This window comes from Papilio xuthus, unplaced genomic scaffold (assembly GCF_000836235.2).
Source record: "Papilio xuthus unplaced genomic scaffold, Pxut_1.1 DF828952.1, whole genome shotgun sequence".
In the NCBI taxonomy this organism is placed as follows: Eukaryota; Metazoa; Arthropoda; class Insecta; order Lepidoptera; family Papilionidae; genus Papilio; species Papilio xuthus.
The window spans coordinates 8027394-8047628 of record NW_013529697.1 but is presented as its reverse complement, the minus strand read 5'-3'; the positions used below and the strand labels follow the sequence as shown (position 1 = coordinate 8047628).

The 20235-nt window shown below is 34.5% G+C and overlaps 8 protein-coding genes across 9 annotated transcripts in view; 4 read left to right on the top strand and 4 right to left on the bottom strand.

Moving 5' to 3' along the window:
* The first annotated feature begins 319 nt into the window (after positions 1 to 319).
* On the top strand, positions 320 to 3477 carry LOC106126693 (putative E3 ubiquitin-protein ligase UBR7). Its single transcript, XM_013324476.1, has 2 exons — positions 320 to 640; positions 1071 to 3477. Exons 1-2 carry the CDS (start codon positions 476 to 478, stop codon positions 3270 to 3272), a joined length of 2367 nt encoding a protein of 788 aa, XP_013179930.1. The 5' UTR covers positions 320 to 475; the 3' UTR covers positions 3273 to 3477.
* A 415-nt stretch (positions 3478 to 3892) lies between these two features.
* Positions 3893 to 5771, bottom strand: LOC106126701 (ubiquitin thioesterase otubain-like). Its single transcript, NM_001312241.1, is given in 5 exon segments — positions 3893 to 4026; positions 4283 to 4393; positions 4753 to 4974; positions 5279 to 5578; positions 5672 to 5771. Coding segments are annotated over 5 exon segments (750 nt in total). The 5' UTR covers positions 5702 to 5771; the 3' UTR covers positions 3893 to 3939.
* Positions 5772 to 5969: 198 nt separating this feature from the next.
* BCAS2 (BCAS2 pre-mRNA processing factor) lies at positions 5970 to 7726 on the bottom strand. The gene is made up of 5 exons (XM_013321224.1): positions 7540 to 7726; positions 7010 to 7173; positions 6661 to 6873; positions 6368 to 6521; positions 5970 to 6126 (listed from the first exon to the last, which is right to left on the bottom strand). The coding sequence occupies exons 1-5, from the start codon at positions 7612 to 7614 to the stop codon at positions 5995 to 5997; spliced, it is 738 nt and encodes a 245-aa protein (XP_013176678.1). The 5' UTR covers positions 7615 to 7726; the 3' UTR covers positions 5970 to 5994.
* A 305-nt stretch (positions 7727 to 8031) lies between these two features.
* CCDC53 (Coiled-coil domain containing 53) lies at positions 8032 to 9680 on the top strand. Its single transcript, XM_013326039.1, has 3 exons — positions 8032 to 8237; positions 8309 to 8473; positions 8721 to 9680. Exons 1-3 carry the CDS (start codon positions 8187 to 8189, stop codon positions 9012 to 9014), a joined length of 510 nt encoding a protein of 169 aa, XP_013181493.1. The 5' UTR covers positions 8032 to 8186; the 3' UTR covers positions 9015 to 9680.
* Positions 9674 to 10680, bottom strand: RpL36A (ribosomal protein L36A). The gene is made up of 3 exons (NM_001312494.1): positions 10644 to 10680; positions 10325 to 10498; positions 9674 to 9842 (listed from the first exon to the last, which is right to left on the bottom strand). Exons 1-3 carry the CDS (start codon positions 10644 to 10646, stop codon positions 9705 to 9707), a joined length of 315 nt encoding a protein of 104 aa, NP_001299423.1. The 5' UTR covers positions 10647 to 10680; the 3' UTR covers positions 9674 to 9704.
* Positions 10681 to 11002: 322 nt separating this feature from the next.
* Positions 11003 to 14376, top strand: Caf1-105 (chromatin assembly factor 1, p105 subunit). 2 transcript variants are annotated; one of them, XM_013326075.1, is made up of 8 exons: positions 11003 to 11287; positions 11362 to 11595; positions 11736 to 11941; positions 12045 to 12314; positions 12580 to 12786; positions 13118 to 13251; positions 13387 to 13871; positions 14210 to 14376. In XM_013326075.1, exons 1-8 carry the CDS (start codon positions 11159 to 11161, stop codon positions 14318 to 14320), a joined length of 1776 nt encoding a protein of 591 aa, XP_013181529.1. In that variant the 5' UTR covers positions 11003 to 11158; the 3' UTR covers positions 14321 to 14376. The 2 variants fall into 2 exon arrangements, with proteins under 2 accessions (XP_013181529.1, XP_013181530.1); XM_013326076.1 differs by having other exon boundaries at positions 11004 to 11287; positions 13393 to 13871.
* Positions 14377 to 15158: 782 nt separating this feature from the next.
* Positions 15159 to 16817, bottom strand: Prx5 (Peroxiredoxin 5). Its single transcript, NM_001312194.1, is given in 3 exon segments — positions 15159 to 15749; positions 16421 to 16687; positions 16753 to 16817. Coding segments are annotated over 3 exon segments (480 nt in total). The 5' UTR covers positions 16768 to 16817; the 3' UTR covers positions 15159 to 15551.
* Positions 16818 to 17007: 190 nt separating this feature from the next.
* Positions 17008 to 20235, top strand: part of Tnpo-SR (transportin 3) — a 5070-nt gene continuing 1842 nt past the window's right edge. Inside the window, exons 1-6 of the mRNA XM_013320159.1 lie at positions 17008 to 17364; positions 17491 to 18381; positions 18787 to 18966; positions 19537 to 19700; positions 19783 to 19996; positions 20085 to 20219. Of these exons, the coding sequence (XP_013175613.1) occupies positions 17251 to 17364; positions 17491 to 18381; positions 18787 to 18966; positions 19537 to 19700; positions 19783 to 19996; positions 20085 to 20219 (1698 nt within the window). The 5' untranslated portion in view covers positions 17008 to 17250. The remainder of the gene's footprint in view (positions 17365 to 17490; positions 18382 to 18786; positions 18967 to 19536; positions 19701 to 19782; positions 19997 to 20084; positions 20220 to 20235) is intronic.

Below are 20235 nucleotides of genomic sequence, written 5' to 3'. Positions count from 1 at the left end.
TAAGATGAGTGAAATATGTGGGAGCCTTGTTTCAACTTTGAAAACGCATTCATTTAAACTAATTTGTATTCTAATACAACCAATCAAATCAATGAAATGGTTACTGGTTACCTAAATTGTTTACGTTCCGTTTTACGTAAAAGAGCGCTGGAATTGATTATAAATTACCTTTATTGGTCACACCTTTCGATAGGCTTTGGGATTTTGGCAATAATTTATTGTAGAAAAATATTAACATTACTGAATCTTGGTGTATTATTTGCGTTGTACACTTGCCCCGGAACTTGGCAACTCTGTTTTTTTAGAAATCCATTTTGACTGTTTGTCTTTGGATCCGTCCGTTGTCGATTGATTGTTGCAAATGCAAAGAAATAAATTGTTGGCGCCTTCAGTAACCGGCTTCCGTCAAGTTTTGTAATTAGTGCTAAAAGGAACCCAAAACAAAATTTAGTAAAGCTGCAGAGAAGGTGTAAAAATGACAACGAATGGAACAAATACTACTGAAGACATAGAAATGGGTGAATATGACGGGGACAAGGTTGTGACAATGTTGGATGTTTTGCAAGAAGAACAGGACTTTGAAGAGGACGCTAATGCCGTCCTTGGTGCCTCTGATGATAAAAATTGTTCTTACAATAAGGTAAGATGTTTTATTTATCGGTCACCTACCTTATTCTATAAAATTTACTATATCATTAGTTTATTTTCATAGTAAAAATCTCCCTTTTAAGCAATGTAAATAACCGTAAAAGTGACATTCTAATTGTATTAGCTGCCCTGCTTTAAAATAACTGATATTTATGTAAGTCTTATATGGCATAAGAAAATAGTTGCACTGATTACACGAAATAAGTAAATAGGAAGTCGTTTTGTCTCGTAGTAAATAATCTAATATAAATAAGTTGATAGACTTTCTGAAATGCAATGATCTATTTACTACAAGAACAAACTCCATCAATAAATGCATAAATCAGGACGAAACTACCTAGTTATGTATATTTTTACAGTTTTTTTTGAATATGTCATTTTATATGTGAATATTATGAAATTCACGATTTTATTATTTTCAGGGTTATATAAAAAGGCAAGCAATCTATGCCTGTATGACATGTTGTTCTGATGCTAAAGATAATCCCTTGAAGAGAGCTGGAGTATGCTTGGCTTGCAGTTTGATGTGCCATGAGAATCATGAGTTGATTGAATTGTATACTAAGAGAAACTTTCGCTGTGACTGTGGCAATGCCAAGTTTAACTCACATCCTTGTAAATTCACTGCAAATAAAGCTGACCTCAATGAAGACAACAAATACAATCAGAACTACAGCGGATTATATTGCACATGCCATAGACCTTATCCTGACCCAGAATCTACATCAGAAGATGAAATGATCCAATGTATTATCTGTGAGGACTGGCTTCATGCATCTCATTTAGATGCAGTTGTCCCTGATGAACCATATTCTGAAATGATTTGTAAAGATTGCATGGAGAAAAATAGTTTTTTGCATGATTATACCAGTTTAGCTATAACAACTGAAAGTGTGGATGTTGACATTGTCAGCAGTAGTGGTGTTAACAACCTGTCTAATGGCATTTCAGGAAATGAGGGAACATCAAAAAATACTGAAGAACAACATGTTGAAGTGATAAATGAAGCAGATCTAAACTTAAGTGATCCAACTTGTAGGAAAGATGTATTGGCTGAGAGCAAAAATGAGTCTGTAATAAATTCTAAAAGTGATGTAATGAAGGATTCCGCAAATGAACTAGAAAAAGTTAAAAGTGAAGATGTAAGTAATGAAACTTATTCCAATACAACACCAGAAATTGATGAAAAAGAAAATTCTTGTATTGCAACTTCAGAAGTCAAAACTGAGAAAGATCAACAGACAGAAGATAATATTACAAACATAGTTCCAGAAAATACCACATTAAGTTCTGACCAGAAGGAAGATGCATGTGAAAGTAAACTTCCAAGTAATAAGGAATTATCAATCAAAGAAGAAAAGGAAGAGCCTACCCCACAAGACACAGAAGTAACCACTACAGACAAAGCTAACAGTACCAAAGATGTGCCTATTACAGATGTTGAATCTAAAGATATTATTGACAATGATATAAAATTGGAAGAAGAGCTACTGAAAGAACCTACTGATACAGAAGCACTTAGTGAACAAAAACAAGAAGAAATTGAAAAAGAAATAACAAAATCCAATATTGAAAGCGACAAAAACCCAGTGACAGATACAACCAATGAAGCAGCCACGGACTCAATAAATAAACCAGTTATAGATTCTGCCAATGAACCAGTTATAGATGGAGTCAATGAACCAGTTATGGATGCAGTCAATGAACCAGTTATAGATGGAGTCAATGAACCAGTTATGGATACAACAAATGATTCAGTTGTGAATACAACAAATAAACCTATGGATACAATCACTGAACCATTGGCAGTTAATGAAAACATACCAGCTAACGAAACTGTAAAAGATACGAAAGACGGAACAGAAATGGATGTTGAAAAGAAAAAAGAAAGTGATTCAAGTAAAATGGAGATACAACAAACTGGCTCCGCAAATCCTGAAACAATCAGTGTACAAAAGAGTAAGTTTGAATCTGTTAATACAATAGAACCTGACGATAAGCAAGATACAATTACTGAAGATGATTCAATGAATATTGAAGGAGACAGTACACAGACTGAAGGAAATAATTCTATAAAAATTGAACCTAATACAGAAAGTAATGTTGGGGATGTTGATGAAGCTATTGCTAGTAGTAATGAAAACAAAAGAAAGTTAACAGAGGAAGAAGGTAAAGATGATGGTGCAAAAAGGATCAAACCTAATGAGAGTAAAAGTTGTATTAGACCAAAGGGAATAAAAAGACACCTTACAGGAGCAACATTCTGGCCTTCAAACTTCCGACAGAAACTCTGTACATGCAATGAGTGCCTTTCTATGTACAAAGATTTGTCTGTACTATTTCTGATAGACACAGAGGACACAGTGGCTGCATATGAAATGTTAGGAAAAGAAAGAAGCAATGGGAATTCTCAGTATGAAAAGGGTTTACAAGCTTTGTCCTCCCTTGATCGCATTCAACAAATAAATGCGGTCACCGAGTATAACAAATTGCGAGAGAAATTGTCTGATTTCTTAAAGACTTTTATGCTCAAAAAGGAAATTGTTAAAGAAGAGGATATAAAAGCTTTCTTTGCGGGCATGAAACCAAAGCGGGAGCCAGACGGAGTATATTTCTGCAGATAAAATTTATTGATAAGTTTTTTTTATATTGTGATTTAATTCTTTACAATTACTGTTTAAATATTCCTCCGCTTTTAGTACTTTCATACTTGTTAATGGAAAAGATTATAAAATAAGTTACTTTAACAGTGTATGTTTGTACTATTTCATTTTTTAGATTTAAACAGTAAATTAATGAAAGTTTTAGTTGTCGTATTTTAAAAAATGACTTATTATTCCTCTTTTAAGAAATTAACAGATTTTGTAAACATTTTTTATGAATAAAGCTTAACTTTGTGCTAGAGTTTTACATTTCAATCATTTAACCTTACATTTAAAAATGGATATCTGAACCACATTTAATTTAATAAAAACAGATTGCCTCAAATTTATCTTTAAACTGTGTCTAACCAATAAAATACAATCATTGTCATAAACCTGGTGCTCATCCTATGTAGGGTCTCTCTTTATCAGCCATCAATATGATAAAATCACTGATCTTTATAAACTGATTGTTCTTATTTAACGCGTCTATTGATGTTTCGTGACGAGTTAATACTATGGAAAACAGCGAAAATCAAATATGCACAAAATACAATAGCCAATCCATTTACAAAGGTCAGCGGATACAGTGAAACAGCAAATAAATGTAATTAAATTTATTATGGTAAAAAGATCTTTGTGATGGTGATCACGCGTACAGTATGTCGTAGTGGCCGGGCCGGTACAGCAGGTGCACCAGCGGTCGTGCGCCCTCGGGGAAGTCGTGTGCAATCACCTGCACAAACATATTACTTGCAATACACAACCAACCTCGTCCAATACAACTTTGAATAATTATCATGTTCAGTGAGACAACCTATAAAATTCCTTTAATAAGCAAAAATCTTAGTGTCATTGATTAATTAAAACTAGACCTGATTTAATCTAAATGGAACATCTGATAAATCTTAGATAACAAACATCATTATGATATAATGATACTTTACTTAATGATTTAACTTTAATTTTACTATACATAGTGTTGTCTTTACCTGACTTCCTTCTCCGCGATCCATATACTTGACTCTCACACCTACGTTTAGAGCATTGCTGAGTGCTATTATGTGAATGTGGTCAGACTCCTTATACATTGGTTCTACCTCCTGAAATATAACATATAATAATATTAGTTGACAAGACAGAAGTAGATATCCAAAAAATAATTTTAGTATCATTATTTAAATAAGATAAAAGCTATTTTTAACTATAATAAGTAGCCATGACAATAATGCTTGTTGCTCAAGTCATATACTATGACCTCAATAAAACACCTTTGTATGGCTTCCAATGCTATTAAACTAATACTGTTCGTAACAAATTGAAATATGAAATCTTATTATGTTTTAAAAATTAATTCTTACAAAGTATGAAATGGTTCATTCATACTTGTTATAATTGTTTTGAAGATTTACAATTCCTTGTGTACAAAGGGTCTAGCCTGACTAGAATTTAAGTTTCAAACCTGTCTACAGAATTCAGTAACAGTTCTAGAGCCTTCTATGAAGTTCTGGTAGAAGTTGTGCTGCATCCGCAGCTGGCCGGAGGTGACGAGGCGAAGATACACCACAATGTAGTCAGAGTAACCCTCCTTGTTGAACTTGTAATGCAGTTCTCCGCGCACTTCATCCAGGCCGGCAGAACTGCTCCCCGCTTGTTCACCTACTCTTTGCACAACTTCAATAAACTGCAAATTAACAAAAATACATTTCGTTACAATTAGTAGTTGGCATACTACAAAAGGGTAAAAACTCGTGCTGACACTATTTTAGTAGTTAATTCATGTCATAAGCTAAATCAAAACCTATTACAATATTTAAAAAAAATTATATCAAAACCAATCTTGCTAGTTAAAATTTTTAATCAAAACTTACAATAGTAGTTAGTACAAAACATTTCAGTTGTATGCTCTTGTAGACTTTTATCTTTAAAAAAACTTGTTTGCTTGAGTCAGCAAAAAAAAATCATAACATAACCTTTAAATTACATACCGTTTCATAAAAGTCTTCAACCGTAAACTCTGGGAAACCTAATGCAACCAGTGTATCTTTTGAATTTTTTGCTATTTCATAAAATTTATCGTACTCTGCTTTATCAGTCAGGAGATGTTCTAAATAAGCGTATGAAAACGCCCGAAAGAAGCAGTTGCCGTCGGGACGAGTTCTTCTAATGTATTTGTATTTTGAAGAGAGATCTTTGACTTTTAAAAGATATATGGGATCTTCAGTGTATTCTTTTTCTAGTGACGACAAAACTTCGAGATCGCCAACAAGGGGTATCGACTCGGAGATCTAAAAACAAATAAACACGATGTTGTTATTGTTTATTCTAAGGATAAATAAAAGTCCAAAGAAAAGGTAAGCCCATAAAAGTGAGCAAATTACCTCCTTCTCTATTTCCCGTTGTTGTTTCATTATCAACTCATCTTGATTTATTGAATTATCAACTAAATTGCCGGTGCAACCGCTACTGCTCGATGCATCGTCCGCCATTTTCAAATTTAATAAAAATATGTTTGACACATGACAACAATTGACAATCGTTCAAAACAACATGTGTCACGTTCAGAAAATCTAGAGGTAAAATCTTACTAATAACGTTTTCATTTTTAATTTCGATATTTTTAGATATTATTGTGATATTTTAAATGCACGGTCCAAGGATTAAAAAAAACAAAACATATAGCGGCTACATATTATTTTATTTTCTAATCAGCAAACATATCTTCTATCTTCTTCTGCACTTCTTTCTCGGTTTCCGAGTTAAGTTTGTCTGGTAATAATTTGACAGCTTCCATGTCTGCACCTTCACCATCCTCAGCCATCGTTTGTCCTTTGGCCTACAGAATAAATTTATAAACATCTTAATATGACAAGTAAGCCAAACCCATGCTTGTAAACCGTGTTTTTAAGATTATATTGATTTAGCTACTTGTATCACATATAGAAACAATTTTTTTTCATAACCACATATGCAAAATTTAATCTCATTTAATAATGGTTGATAATGAAAAGTAATAGGAAATTAATGTGGCAAAGACCCTCTTGTTGAATAAACTGTAAAAAATTGTTACATCTCACCTTTTCCAATTGAATTTCTAACTGCATGATGGCGCGCTCGAGACGATAGTTGTCGGAGACGAGCTGCGCCCAGCGGCGGCGCAGCGCGCGGAGTCGTGCCCCGCTCGCCGTCTGCGACCGTTTTCGCTCCCAGTTCACTGCTGCTATTTGCTTCCTGTATCATACAATATTAAAATGTCAATTTATAGAAGGGGAAAAATGTTGACACTAATTATTGTTCATGAATGCATCCAAAAGATTACATAGTGTATGAATGTACAAACTCATATGGTCAATTTGGCCAAAAAACATACCTCAACTGTGTGTGTTCATTCTGTGAGCGGGCAACCAGAGCTTGGAGTACATTTAGATATGACCTCCAAGCTTCAGTCCCATAATGTAACTGCAGCTCCAAGTTAAGTACTCGTGTGGCCTGGTGAGATAGCTGCGCATGAGAGTTGTCTACTGCTTCTGACCATGCTGTTGGTTCCCCCAGCCTTCCAGCTGGTGGTGGGGGCAATTCATATCTGTAGAAAAAAAGAAAACATTTTTTACAATTTAACTTTAATTATTAGGAAATATAAATCAGAAACTATAGTTATTAAAATTCTTTTATCAGTACAAAGCTAATTTGTGTGAATAACTTTGTATAGTTATTATTACCTTTTCATGGAAAGAGGCTCCATTGGTAGTCTTTGTTGCACCCTTTCCATTTCCCGCTGAAGTGCAGGGGTCTCAAATGCTGTGCTCAGTTCTGGGCCAGTGTTTTCTAGATAATTCTTAGTCGGTCTGTACCTTCTACATTCTTCCTCTACCATGGCCAAAGCCTGCAAGAATAATGTAATGACGTCATTTACTTAGCATTTAAATATTAACTGACTTACAGCAAAATTGATTGAGTAACATCATTAGTGAATTAGTGATATCTAATATTATAATAGGTGTTTATAAAAAGGGCACGTTGATATGTAAAGGTTCGCAATTACTGGTTTAGAAAATATTTTTAATATTACAACAAGAAGATTACATGGTTTTGGGGAAGTAAGGTTATGAATTTATATCAACTATTATTTTCATATTCAAACAATTGGATTTAGATTTTTCTGTTACACCTATAATATTTGAGTAAAAAGTAAAAGAAATCCCAAAACGGCTTGTTCTCGTTGTTGTAAAAATAAGAACATTGTATTTACCGCTTCTCTGACGCCAGGGTCATCGTATCCTTGATCAATATACGGCAGAGCATCCACAACTACTTCCCCTGCCATTTTTGTCCTGAATAATTTGGAAATAAAATAAATATAATATATTGTTCCAAAGCGTTATTAATTATTTTAAGCACAACAATTATTTGTTATGAATTTGTTTGTCAGCAAGGGAATGACAGTTGACAGTTTGAAATTTAAATTGGACAATGATATTTAAAAATTCAGCCAACAACAAATAATCTTTACAGATTTGTGAAAATGGCAAAAATTCAATAACATTGACTTTGCATTTATTTTCCAAAAAAAAAATGCAACTGCCTCTACTTTTCGACTTAAGCGACTAAAGCTTTGGAAACATTCATGTAGGTACCAAACAAAAGTACTAATAACTTTTATGAAAATTATCATACAAAAAAATGGCATTTGTGGCTGTCTGTTTTCCAAGCTTTTACCAGCGAAGTTGACATATTTTTAAAAAAGATTTTCGTTTATATTGACAGCTGACATGAAAATGTAAATAATTTTTCTCTGTCTCAATGTTAATTAGTTTTACTGTTATCAAATTAATATGAGCGCTTTGAAGAAACTTTTCTTTTATTTTTACTGAAACTTAAAAAAACAATCACTTCAGAATGCAAGACACACTTTCAAATCAGGAAATTGAAAAATTGGACCTTTCAAAAGTATGTTTTAATTTCTTAATAGATTTTACAAACATTTTTACATTATGATTTACAACATATAAATGTTATAGGTTGCAGCTTTACAGCAAAAACGAACACTTGCCTTCTTAAACCATTTTATGATAACTACCGTACAGTTTTTGAACACTTTTTCCAAAAAATGCGAAAAGAAGCTTATGCAGTTTGAACAGAAATTGGAAAAAGTTGAAGCTGCTATGATTTTGTTGGAAGCTCGGGTAAATTATATCATTCATTTATCACTCACGAGTTTAAATAGTTGTTAATGAGATGGTGATAAATTCCATATTTACTCCAAAGGTCTCAAAAAGTTACAAATGGGATTGTCTCAAATAATTATTAGGCTAATTTATTGTGCTTAATTTGTCAAAATGTATGACATTGTCGATTCACTAAATATTATCATTTCATATTGTAAGAATTTCTTGATTACTAGAAAGTGGCTAAGATAACCATACTTTTCAGCTTTCATCAATTCCAGAGATCAATGAAACACCTCAAACTAGCTCAACTGCAGAATCTCTAAATACTTCTGAAATAAAGTCTGAAGACCAAACAGACCCTGTACAACAGGAAGACAAAGGAATTGAAGATAAACCTGAGGATAATGTGTCTCAGACATCGGAAACTATAAAAAAACCAGAGTATGACCGGTTCATTAAATTGGTACAAGTTGGTGTACCTCTCCAAGCCGTCAAATTAAAAGTTGCTGTAGAAGGGCTAGATCCTGATGAATTTGAAAGTTTAATGAAAAAGTAATATATTCATAAATAACATAAGTTCATCTACACCTATTTTAAACAGATTTTGTTATTGTTATGTTGCATCAATATCTATTTTTATAAGTATTTATTGAATCAAATACAGTAACAGACTTATATGTTGTAAATGTCTCATTACTGTTTATTATCTTTTATTTTAACCTCATAGCATGGTATTCTCAATATACTATGCCTTTTACACAACTTACAGAGGATATTTTGGCACATATGTATTGTTTGTTTTTAATTATGTTAATTCCATGGTAATGATCTAGACTCAATGCTCTAGAGCTTAAGCAACTACTTTTCTATTCCCTAGAGCCTAAGCAACTACTTTTCTAGGCCCTAGAGCCTAAGCAACTACTTTTCTAGGTCCTAAAGCCTAAGCAATTACTTTTCTAGGCCCTACAGCCTAAGCAATTACTTTTCTAGGCCCTTGAGCCTAAGCAACTGAACTGATTTTGATGAGTGAGGTGTCATACTGTTCATCTTCTTCCCCGGATTGTCAAAGAGTACATTTCATCACCAAACAAATGTAATAATTCAACAACAAATAATAAAAACTGTTGTACTTCTTTAAAATAGTCATGTTATCTAGAGTTGTAATTTAAATGTGTAGTTGTTTAGTTGAAGTACATTAGAGATAAATTAAAAACATTTTAGATTTTTGACTTATTTATTAACCAGCCTAGAACTGGATCATCTGTCCCTTCCTCTTCTTGTCTCCACCCAGCTCAAAATGTTTGCAGCGCTTCAGTGCCACCTGGGACCTTACTTTGCAGTCTGCACATTCCAGACGGAGCACAATTTTCTTTGTGGTTTTCGCCTAAAAAAGATATTGTTTATGACTTGATTGATTCTAAATTGTTAATATATTTTACAATACAAGTATGCAGTATTCATGATGCTTTTAGAAGCTTATAAATGTAAGTAACAAAGTTATTTATTTATGTAACTTTCACATGCATCTAATTTATTAAAACTGTAGCCAAATGCTGTAGTCAAGAAATAACATTACTCCTACTTCAGTTACACAGTCAAGCCTTGGGTTCAATATAGAATTTCTATGTCTACAATAGTTTAATGTTATTGTTAAATATCACTTATTTAAACAATTTTATCCATCAGACCACAATCTGGAAAATTGTTATTGAACTCTTTCATCAATTAACTTTGTTGTTTATAGAAAAAATACAATTGAATAATAAATTTGATGCCGCAAAATTAATGGAAAGACACATATCTGTATATTAATTACGTTTAGCAAATATGTAAATATCGATATGAAAATTGAGGTTATGTTTTTACCTTTTTCTTGAAGATGGGTTTGGACTGACCACCATAACCCTGCTGTTTGCGGTCGTAACGCCTTCTACCTTGAGCAGCGTGCCTTTCTTTGGACTTTTTGTACTGAGTCACTTTATGTACCTTGTGGCACTTGCATTTTTTGCAGTAGGTCCTGCGCTGTTTTGGTACGTTCACCTGAAATAGTAATGACCGGGGATAAAAATACGGCTACCATTTCTTAAAGTCAAAAGTCGTATCACTTAATTGTAACGATAATTTCTTTTTGATTGAACACAAACAAAGATTTTCATGGATAAATTCAAGAATAAGAAACACAAACCATTTTGGCGTTTTACAATATCAACCAAACGTCAGTGAAAGAGCGAGCGAGATAAAAATTTTCAATTGAAAGATCTTGTAGTGTTGCCACTTGAATTAAAATTCTATAAGTCCAAAGAGGTTTTGAGATTTTAATTATGGAAGATTTTAGATAAATAAGCAAAAAGATGATTTTTGAAGCACTCGAAAATTTTCCTTAGTAAATTTTTAACTTATTATCCAAATACCAAGTGTTCAGTCCAGTTCATAGATAAATCATTTTAGTGCAATTCCTATTTTTCTGTTTATGTGATCTGTGCCGTATTTTTTTATCAGATTCAGATGTCAAATCAGTTTCGCGCCAAAAGCCATAAACTTTTACGTTTTTTCTGACAGATTTATATTTTTGTTTATAGAAATCTGAAACAGATGTGTTAGCATCTTTTAGTTATATTTATATTGAAAAGGTGAAGAAATATCAGATAAATAGCTTAGCAACAAATATATTTTTACATTTTATAGTTAGTAACGTCTAAAATGAAGTTTTCAATTCCTGAAATATCATGGCATAATAGGGATCCCGTTCTAAGTGTCGATATCCAACCTAAGTGCGAAGAAAATGAACCACTGAGGCTAGCGACTGGGGGAACTGATACACATGTTTTGGTAAGCTTAACTGACAAATATAAAAAAGGAGAATAGAATTATTTTTAGTTAAACGACATGTTGTTGTCTTCTAGATATGGCATATTTCCATAACCGACAACGGTTCTATCAAGTTAGAGGTAGCCGCAGACTTAACGCGCCATCAGAAATCAGTAAACGTCGTGAGATGGTCCCCAGATGGAAAACTCCTTGCATCTGGCGACGATGAGTCCATTATATTTATTTGGAAGCCAAAAACCGAAGATTCAGTCGGATCAACACAAGAACAAAGTGAAGAACAGTATAAAGAAAATTGGGTCATTCATAAAGTAAGTAAAAGCATTGTTTGATTTTTGTTGTTTATCCATTTTGTATATCATGTTTTTATTACACAGGTTCTTTACAAGCTTTCCATAATTATTTAAAATAGTTTGATGGCTAAAATTAAATACTTTTTAAATATGTGCAGACACTGCGAGGGCATGTGGAGGATGTTCTGGATTTAAGTTGGAGTATTGACTCAGCTCAACTTGCCTCTGGCTCAGTGGACAACAAGCTTCTTATGTGGGATGTTGCAAAAGGCAAATACACTTGTCTTTCTACTGATCAGGGCTTTGTACAAGGTGTCTCATGGGATCCCAAAGGACAGTTTATTGCTTCAGCTAGTAGTGATAGGTGAGTAACATGGGAATTGTTCTTTATTTAATTTAGAATTTTGGTGTCTATTTTAATTGTATAATTTCTAAATTAAAAACAATTTTATATATTTCGATTTCAGAACTTTTCGCACATTTGATATAGCAACCAAGAAAGTCATATCTAAAAGCAGTAAAGCAGTTTTACCATTTCCCAAAGACCATGCCCTGTATGACACGAAAGTCCGTCTTTACCATGATGACACTCTCCAAACATATTACCGAAGGCTGGAGTTCAGTCCGGATGGACTCTTTGTAGCAGTGCCCGCAGGCCGCATTGAGCCGGAGCAAGGAAAGATGGATTTTAAGCCTATAAATGCTGTTTATATCTACACTAGATACTCATTAAAAGTGTAAGTTGGTGTGCTTCATATTTATATATAGTTTTTTCGTGTTAAGTAAGGGAACCATATAAAGCTAAGTAACAAGTAGTTAATCAAGCATATTTGTTCAACAACTAACTCCTTGCAGAGCTCTACCATGGATATACAAGAAATTACAAGCCTAATAAGCCCTAAACAGGTGGTTACTTCATCAATAAATCTGTATAAAAATGTTGCTTACAAATGTGAGGATATTAATCTTGGTGTATACTAAATTGAGTTTTTTACTTGTCAGGCCAGCCTGTGTACTGCCATGTGGCGAGCCAGCGCTGGCAGTGCGGTGGTCTCCAGTGCGGTACAAGCCGCGAGCCTCTGGGCCGCAGCCCGCGTTCCCCACGCCCGGCCGCTTCGTGCTTGCTGTAGCCACCAAGCGCTCAGTGCTGCTGTATGATACACAACAGAAGACTCCCATTGCACTTATATCCAACATACATTATACTAGGTAACAATTTAATGCTTTCGTTTTAAATGAAGAATAGATTATTTAAAAATCTATACTCATTACTTGTACAAAGCTTTCACGGATTAAGTTTCCGCTGAATTAAAAAAGAAACTTAATTAGTGTGAATTAAAAATAAAGAAATAAGTGTATGTTCTACATTTTTATCAAATTTCAGCGAGATCCACACAGCTGTTTGGAGATACCTTCTAACAAACACCCATTCATCCATTCATCATTTAGTTTTCATCTCACTGACCCTTTGTTTTGGGCCTTCGATCTCTGGTCAATCTTTTTACATTAACCAAGAATTACAAATAGGTTTATATTACAGACTGACAGACTTGACATGGTCGTCAGATGGGCGCGTGCTGGTCGCCTCCAGCACCGACGGCTTTTGTTCTGTCATCACCTTCACTGAGGATGAGCTCGGAGAGCCGCTCCCTGATGATGTAGCTGAAAAACTGGGTATGTCATGTCACATACATATTTAAATTATGTATCTTGACTATGTAATGTGGCTCTTTCCATTTATTATAAAAAAAAACCTTTCGTTGATATTTTAGATGACGTCATAAATTTGTAATTTTTTCTTATAATTTGTTGCAGAATCAACAGGTAAAGAAACAGTAAAACTAACGAACAAAGAAAATAAACAGGAAGAAAATACAAAACCAACAAAAGTATCTAATATTCCAAAAATAGATTCCTTCATAAAGTTTAAAGCTCCCGATGACTCACCTAAGAAGCAGAAAATTGACAAAATACAACAGAAGACACCGGTTAAAGTAGATCTCCTTGTAGAAACAGCCATGTCTTCTTGGTCCGATAGTTCCAACAATGAGATTATAAGACCCAAACCCAGCGATGAACCAATGGAAGTAGACAGCGGTAACAGAGACCCAGAAGTAATGGTGATAGAGGACTCAGAAGATATGAAACTGGTCTATGAAGACACACTCACATCAACCAAACAGTCGGACAAGAAATCACCAGAAACAAAACTCAAAAATGTTTCACCAAAACAAAGTGATACTCCAACAAGTTCAAATAGAATATGTGAAAGCAACTTTCTTAAACAAGCAAAGGTGTGTTTTTAGTTTCGTAACTTTTTTTTCAAAAATAAAAGTTCATGGGAGAAAAGTACTAATTATTACAAAGGTTATTCTTTGTCCAAATAAATGCTCGACGAACTCGCTCCAAATAAGATATGCCCTAAAGGTCTATGTTACCAGGTCATAAAATCAAAAAAAAAAATTCGACGAAGTCGCGGGCAAAAGCTCGTCAAATACCACTTTAAAAATAAATAAAAAAGGAAATGGAGGTTCAAAAAAATGATGCATAAAAAGTTTTCTCCTGTAAATTGAATTTTGAAAAAACAAAACCTTTTTAAACATCTTTAGTTACATATCATATTATATTTCAGGTGACGGACATAAAAGAGCCAGTGGCAGTGAAAGCGGTGCCGAGCCCCAAAGCGCCGCGCAGAGTCAGCTTCGTTACACTCTCCAGCCCCAAGAACAAAAAGACTTGCTAATTATTTATTGTTATATTGATAGATATTACTTTTGACTAAAGATTTTTATAACATCATTGTGTACAAATTTATATTTACAGATCATTTATCTGCTTACCCCTGTTGATAACCTTAGTTGTGTTGTACAAAAGTAATCTTTAGAAGCACATAATGTGTACATCAAGTTACGATTCTTAAGTATTTTTTTTCAAGATACTTCTCTGTATTTGTCAATTAAAAAGTATAAGAAAGAATAAAAAAATAGTTTGTGGTCTAAAATCGAACTGCATTCAGAGTTCAATAACAGGCTCTAACCACTGAACCATACCATAGTTATACAAGTAAACGTTGCGCGCTAGTGGTTCAAGGTTTTATCAATCTGAATGTATTTGCAGTTACTGAGAACTTGTAAATAATTTAGTATTGTTAACTCCATTGATATTTATGTGCTTTTTTCACTGCCTTATTTATCTAAAATAATTATTATAATTACAGTGCAATAGAAATGCAATATACTTTTTTAGTGGATTTCATAATAAAGATCCTTGCTTCTTCGAAAAAGATACATAAAAGTTATAACATAGTAATATGTTAAGATGAGAAGTGATACATACAAACTTAATACTATAAATGCATATGTTGGGACATATGGATGGATACAGGTTTGTCAGAAGGTATCTTCAGAGTGGCTGCATGGCACTGAAATTTGGCATAAATGTAGAACATAGGCTACCAATTGTTTTTCTTCAATTCCGCGCGAACGAAGCCGCGGGCGACAGTTAGTAGGTTTATAATTGATAGTGTAATAAAACACATTTTTATTTCTAAAACCAATGTTTATTTTTCATTATCACAAGGAGTGCTTCAACAGTCTATAAGGAGAGTAAAGCTAAGTGTTTCCACACAATATTCATATATGAGATTAAATCTTTTGATATAAAGCAGTTCACCTAAGAAATGCATGAGAAAAAGATATCACTGGGTTAGTGCCAATAATTAAACATATTTTGATATAATAAGGTAACTAAGTTACCTGAATTTTATCCTTAGAATATTTAGCAAATGTTGATTTCTTTGTATCAAATAATTAACCTGACATATAAAAATGCTGCATTAACATATTAGAGAATATGTTAATAAAAAGCAAACATAAATATTATGCGTTTAAAATACAATTGAATATGCAAGAAAATTACAAAAAGACGATTTTAATGAAATCATTACTTATAAGTTTACAAGTAACTGGAAAGTTCTACTTCTTATATTTAAGCTTGTCTGCAAGGGAGCAAGACAGACCAGTGCCATCTGGCTCCACATTCAAATCTTCGACTTTACTGTCTTCAATCACCATGGAGAAACGCTTGGAGCGGAAACCACCCAGCGGTGGTAGATTGGTGCCCAGGTCCAGGGCTTTAATGAAGTTTCCACTAGGGTCAGCCAGCATGCGGATCTGTGAACAAAATTGTACAATGTTAAAAACTATACTGCATTATTGAACTTATTTTTTTTTGTCTAATCTTGTAATAGGAGGTATGGTTTCTGCAACTCGAAAATTATAGCGTAGTTTACATTTGATCTTTAACAAAAATATATTTTGAAATTGTATTGCATAGACAACAAAAAATATGAACTACAGGCAATAAATAACTATTATCATTACTAAGGTCAACTCAAGTAATAAGGAGATAGCAATTGCTGTTTACTTTTTATCCAAGGTTATCAAATTACAAAGAAAGAATTAGTGGCTAAAAAACAAAGGTCAATAAATTTCATATTATAATATAATTCAACTTATTTCTGTCTAAGAATGTTCTCAATCAAATTTTAAGAGTCATGAATAATAAAATAAAGATTGCTAACACTAAACAATACATATCTGCTCCTATATAATTGTGTAAAATATTTATAAGCTATTCAAGCCGATTCATTATCAAGTATAAGGTTGAAGGTCAAGCAGCCTGCTCAAAATTCATACTTTCAGAGTATTTTATATCCTATTTTGTTGCACCTAGAGTTCAATATAATATTATGTATGTAATTCATTAATATATACCATTATTATTGCTAAAGGATAACTTTAGGCATAATAATTAAGTATTAAAATAAACTTCACAAATATACCTTTCCCTTGGTGTTGTGCTGTGCGCCCCAGGCAGCCATTACGTAGGGATCGTTAACAGAAACGCAAACTATTTCTCCGACTCCATCAGCCTTCATTTTATCGGCATTCTGAACGTAGCCCGGCAAATGCGTCTTTGAGCAACCGGGTGTGAATGCTCCCGGTACCGCAAACAGAACCACCTTCTTACCAGCGGTCAAATCGCAAATATTTACTTTATTTGCCGGCGAGTCTTCAAATAGATCCACAGACGGCAACTTATCGCCAACCTGAAATGTAAATGTCAATTAAGCCGGGCCATATTATGTAATTACAATAAAGTTTATTCGCTTACCTTTACAGGAGCCATAGCTATTGTGGATGTGTGTAACGCGCAAGAGGTTTGCTTCACGAATGCTGAAACACCGCGGGAAATCGAAGTGGTCGTGCGAAACATTTGTACTTGAATTGACCGGTGGTTATGTATTTTTTATTACCTACCTACACTTTGACAAACAATAATTGATTTGATAATAATGACAGTGACACATACAATGAGAGAACAATTGTGACGACATTGACATTTGGGGAAAACAGATAACATAATTCGCGTTCTATTCCATTAATATTTTCGTATGTGCGAAAACTATACTGCTCTATAGTCTGTGGGTCTATCCATTTGACTTTTTGTGATTTTGTGACTGTTTAACGATTTGACGTTGCTTGTTTGGTTATTGGTTATTGTCAATTATTATTCCTTTCGTTTTATACGAAGTTTAATATGAAAGTAAGTAATTTACACGTTTTGTGAGAAAATTGTTGAGATTATCTCTCGACTTAAAAATAGATCACGATGGAGGCTCCGTCAATGGACACTGTTTACCAGGCTATAAGTGCTTTATACGATAACCCCAATGCAAATGAAAAGGAAAAGGCATCTCTTTGGCTTGGAGATGTCCAGAAATCTGTAAGTAAAATAATTTTATATCTTTTCTCCTGTTTAATTTTTTACACGATGTTTTTTACTTACAATTCTAAATATATTTTTGACGTACATCAATGTAGTGTTTACAGTTATATATGTTTTTTTTAGATACACTCTTGGAAGATATCGGATCAACTTTTACAAGAAAAAAAAGATGAACAGTCCTACTATTTCGCCGCACAGACCATGAGATCTAAAGTACAACATAACCTCTCTGAGCTGCCACCTGAGTCTCTTGTGTCCCTTCGAGATTCTTTGATCGCCCACCTGGAAAATGCAGCAGCTGGTACAAGTAATGCTATACTCACACAACTGTCACTAGCTCTGGCGGATTTGGCTCTACAAATGCAGACATGGCAAAATTGTGTTAGCGACCTCATTAAATTGTTTTCGACAAAAAATGAATTTGCATTACTAGAAATATTGACTGTATTGCCTCAAGAAATTGACTCTCCGAATTTGAAATTAGGTGAAAATCGTAGAGAAGAGATAAAAAATGAACTAAGAGCTAATTCTAATTTAGTTTGCTTATTTTTAAAGGAGAGCATAGCAAACTCTCAGAATTCACAAATATCATTAAAAATAGTTAAATGTATGACATCATGGATACAGGTGCGGGCTGTTAATATAGATGAGGTGCCACAGAATGCGGTGATAGGCTTTTGTTTGCAAGTTCTCAGAGATCACAACTCAATAAACTTGCTACATGATGCAGCGTCTGACTGCATATGTGCTCTATTGCATTGTCTAGAGGAAAACAACAATAATGAAGACATAGAAAGGCTGTTGTTTGATAGTATAGCATCTTTAGAAGAGAGTTATCACATGGCAGTAGCCCATGAAGAGGAAGAAAAAGCAGTAAACTATGCTAAAGTGTTCACAGAGTTGGCTGAGACATTTTTAGAGAAGATAGTATTTTGTACAGCGAGTGGACGGGTTCATTTCGCTATGAGGTCCCTAGAATTAGCACTTGTCTGTGTTGGTCATCATGATTATGAGGTCAGTATAGTTCTTGTTATATAATTTAAGGATTTTAAAATGCATAGCTTGGCCACTATTACTATTCTGTAAATTTATTGGTCAATTAATCCTAAAATAATTGTATCTCATTCCATGAACTATATATGTCATGAATGTATAAATATTTTATTAATAAGAAAGTAATCTTAATGCAATGTTTACTGAATGCTCAGAAACTTGTCTGTGTGTTTTAATTGCTGTGACATTCATATTGATGTATATATATTGTTGTGTCTGTTTTACAAATGGTATATGAAGAATGACAATATATGTCATACCAGTAATAACCCACAGTAAGAGACATAAACCTTGAAACATTAAACAATTGCATCACTTAATTGAATGTAGGAAAATAACAATTATCTTATTATCTTTTATTTTCAGGTAGCGGAAATAACATTCAATTTGTGGTATAGATTGTCAGAGGAAGTGTATCAGAGAGATCAGCAGCCGCTGACTGATGCGTTCAAGCCGCACATTGAGAGGCTCATTGAAGCCCTGGCCCGTCATTGCCAGCTTGAGCCTGACAACACTAAATTGCCTGATGAGGGTGATGAGTTTTATGTAAGTTGTACTACATGCTTTGTTTACCCATTGATTGTTATGTAGTAAAGAGAATTCAACCGTAGTCAACCAACCCGCACTTGGCCAGCGTGGTTGACTATGGCCTAATCACCCTTAACTTAGGGTAGGCTCCGAGCCCCTCGGTGGGGACATATAGTGAGCTGATGACGATGAAAGAGAATTCTTACATGTGAGTTGTGTTGTGGCACTGAATGTATAAAAAAAGTTCTATTGTATGTCTGTGTGTTTATGAATTTGAAATGACATTTTTTATATGATTATGATTACAACACTTAGCACTGAATTGTTTGAGACATTAATATGAATTAATAAAGACAGCTAATTATGGTTAATTAGTTTATAATTTGTGTGTTTATAATACATAGCATTTATATCTTTAAATTGGAAGACATTAGTAAAGCATTTTTTCCTTTGTGCTAGTTAACTTTGAATGAATAAAATATTACTGATGTTCTGTGCCATTAAATTTTTGGACAAATTCTTTTAAAAAAAATGTTATGGTATTGTACCATAATTTATTACTAGTGTGTATGTTGGACATTGTTGCAGGAGTTCCGCATGAAGGTGATGGAGCTGATCAAAGACGTGGTGTTCATGGTGGGATCGAGCGCGGTGTTCCGGCAGATGTTCGCGGCGCTGCAGGCCGACTGCTCCTGGGAGCACACCGAGGCCGCCCTCTTCATCATGCAAGCCGTCGCTAAAAATATATTACCGTTAGTACTACAACTATTTTGTGCGTTTGTCTCTGTGAATAACCATTTGTATACAATGAGATTTGTTTGTTGTTACAATTAGTGACGAGGAGGAGTACGTGCCGAAGGTGGTGGAGGCGATCCTGTCGATGCCGGCGGAGAGCCACGTGGCGGTGCGGCGCACCTGCATCCTGCTGCTGGGCGAGCTGTGCGAGTGGGTGGAGCGCCACCCTGCCTGCCTGCAGCCTTGTCTGCACGCCCTTTTGCACGCGCTTCACCACCCCAGTCTCGCGCCCGCCGCCGCGCAAGCCTTGCAGGTGGCTGTTCGCTACTCTCTGCTCACTCACTTCGATCTACTTCTTGTTTTTGATCAAGTTCTTTATTTATACGTGTACTATTTTTCAGAGTATTTGCAAGGCATGCCGCACTCAGGCGTCCGCGCACGTGGATACGCTGGTGGCGGCGGCGCGCACGGCGGACACGGCGTCGCAGCCTCTGGCGGGCACGGCGGGCGCGACGCTGCTGCGCGCGCTGGCCGCGGCCCTGGGCGCGCTGC

Coding starts and splice junctions, on each gene's coding strand:
- LOC106126693 (XM_013324476.1), top strand. CDS start 476: ATGACAACGAATGGAACAAATACTACTGAAGACATAGAAATGGGTGAA. Junction 641..1,070: donor AAAATTGTTCTTACAATAAG/GTAAGATGTTTT, acceptor TATTATTTTCAG/GGTTATATAAAAAGGCAAGC.
- RpL36A (NM_001312494.1), bottom strand. Junction 9,843..10,324: donor AACCCATCTTCAAGAAAAAG/GTAAAAACATAA, acceptor TATCTTTTTTAG/GCGAAAACCACAAAGAAAAT.
- BCAS2 (XM_013321224.1), bottom strand. CDS start 7,614: ATGGCAGGGGAAGTAGTTGTGGATGCTCTGCCGTATATTGATCAAGGA. Junction 7,174..7,539: donor ACCCTGGCGTCAGAGAAGCG/GTAAATACAATG, acceptor TTATTCTTGCAG/GCTTTGGCCATGGTAGAGGA. Junction 6,874..7,009: donor GAGCCTCTTTCCATGAAAAG/GTAATAATAACT, acceptor TTTTTTCTACAG/ATATGAATTGCCCCCACCAC.
- Caf1-105 (XM_013326075.1), top strand. CDS start 11,159: ATGAAGTTTTCAATTCCTGAAATATCATGGCATAATAGGGATCCCGTT. Junction 11,596..11,735: donor AAAATTGGGTCATTCATAAA/GTAAGTAAAAGC, acceptor AAATATGTGCAG/ACACTGCGAGGGCATGTGGA. Junction 13,872..14,209: donor ACTTTCTTAAACAAGCAAAG/GTGTGTTTTTAG, acceptor ATTATATTTCAG/GTGACGGACATAAAAGAGCC.
- CCDC53 (XM_013326039.1), top strand. CDS start 8,187: ATGCAAGACACACTTTCAAATCAGGAAATTGAAAAATTGGACCTTTCA. Junction 8,238..8,308: donor AAAAATTGGACCTTTCAAAA/GTATGTTTTAAT, acceptor TAAATGTTATAG/GTTGCAGCTTTACAGCAAAA. Junction 8,474..8,720: donor TGATTTTGTTGGAAGCTCGG/GTAAATTATATC, acceptor CATACTTTTCAG/CTTTCATCAATTCCAGAGAT.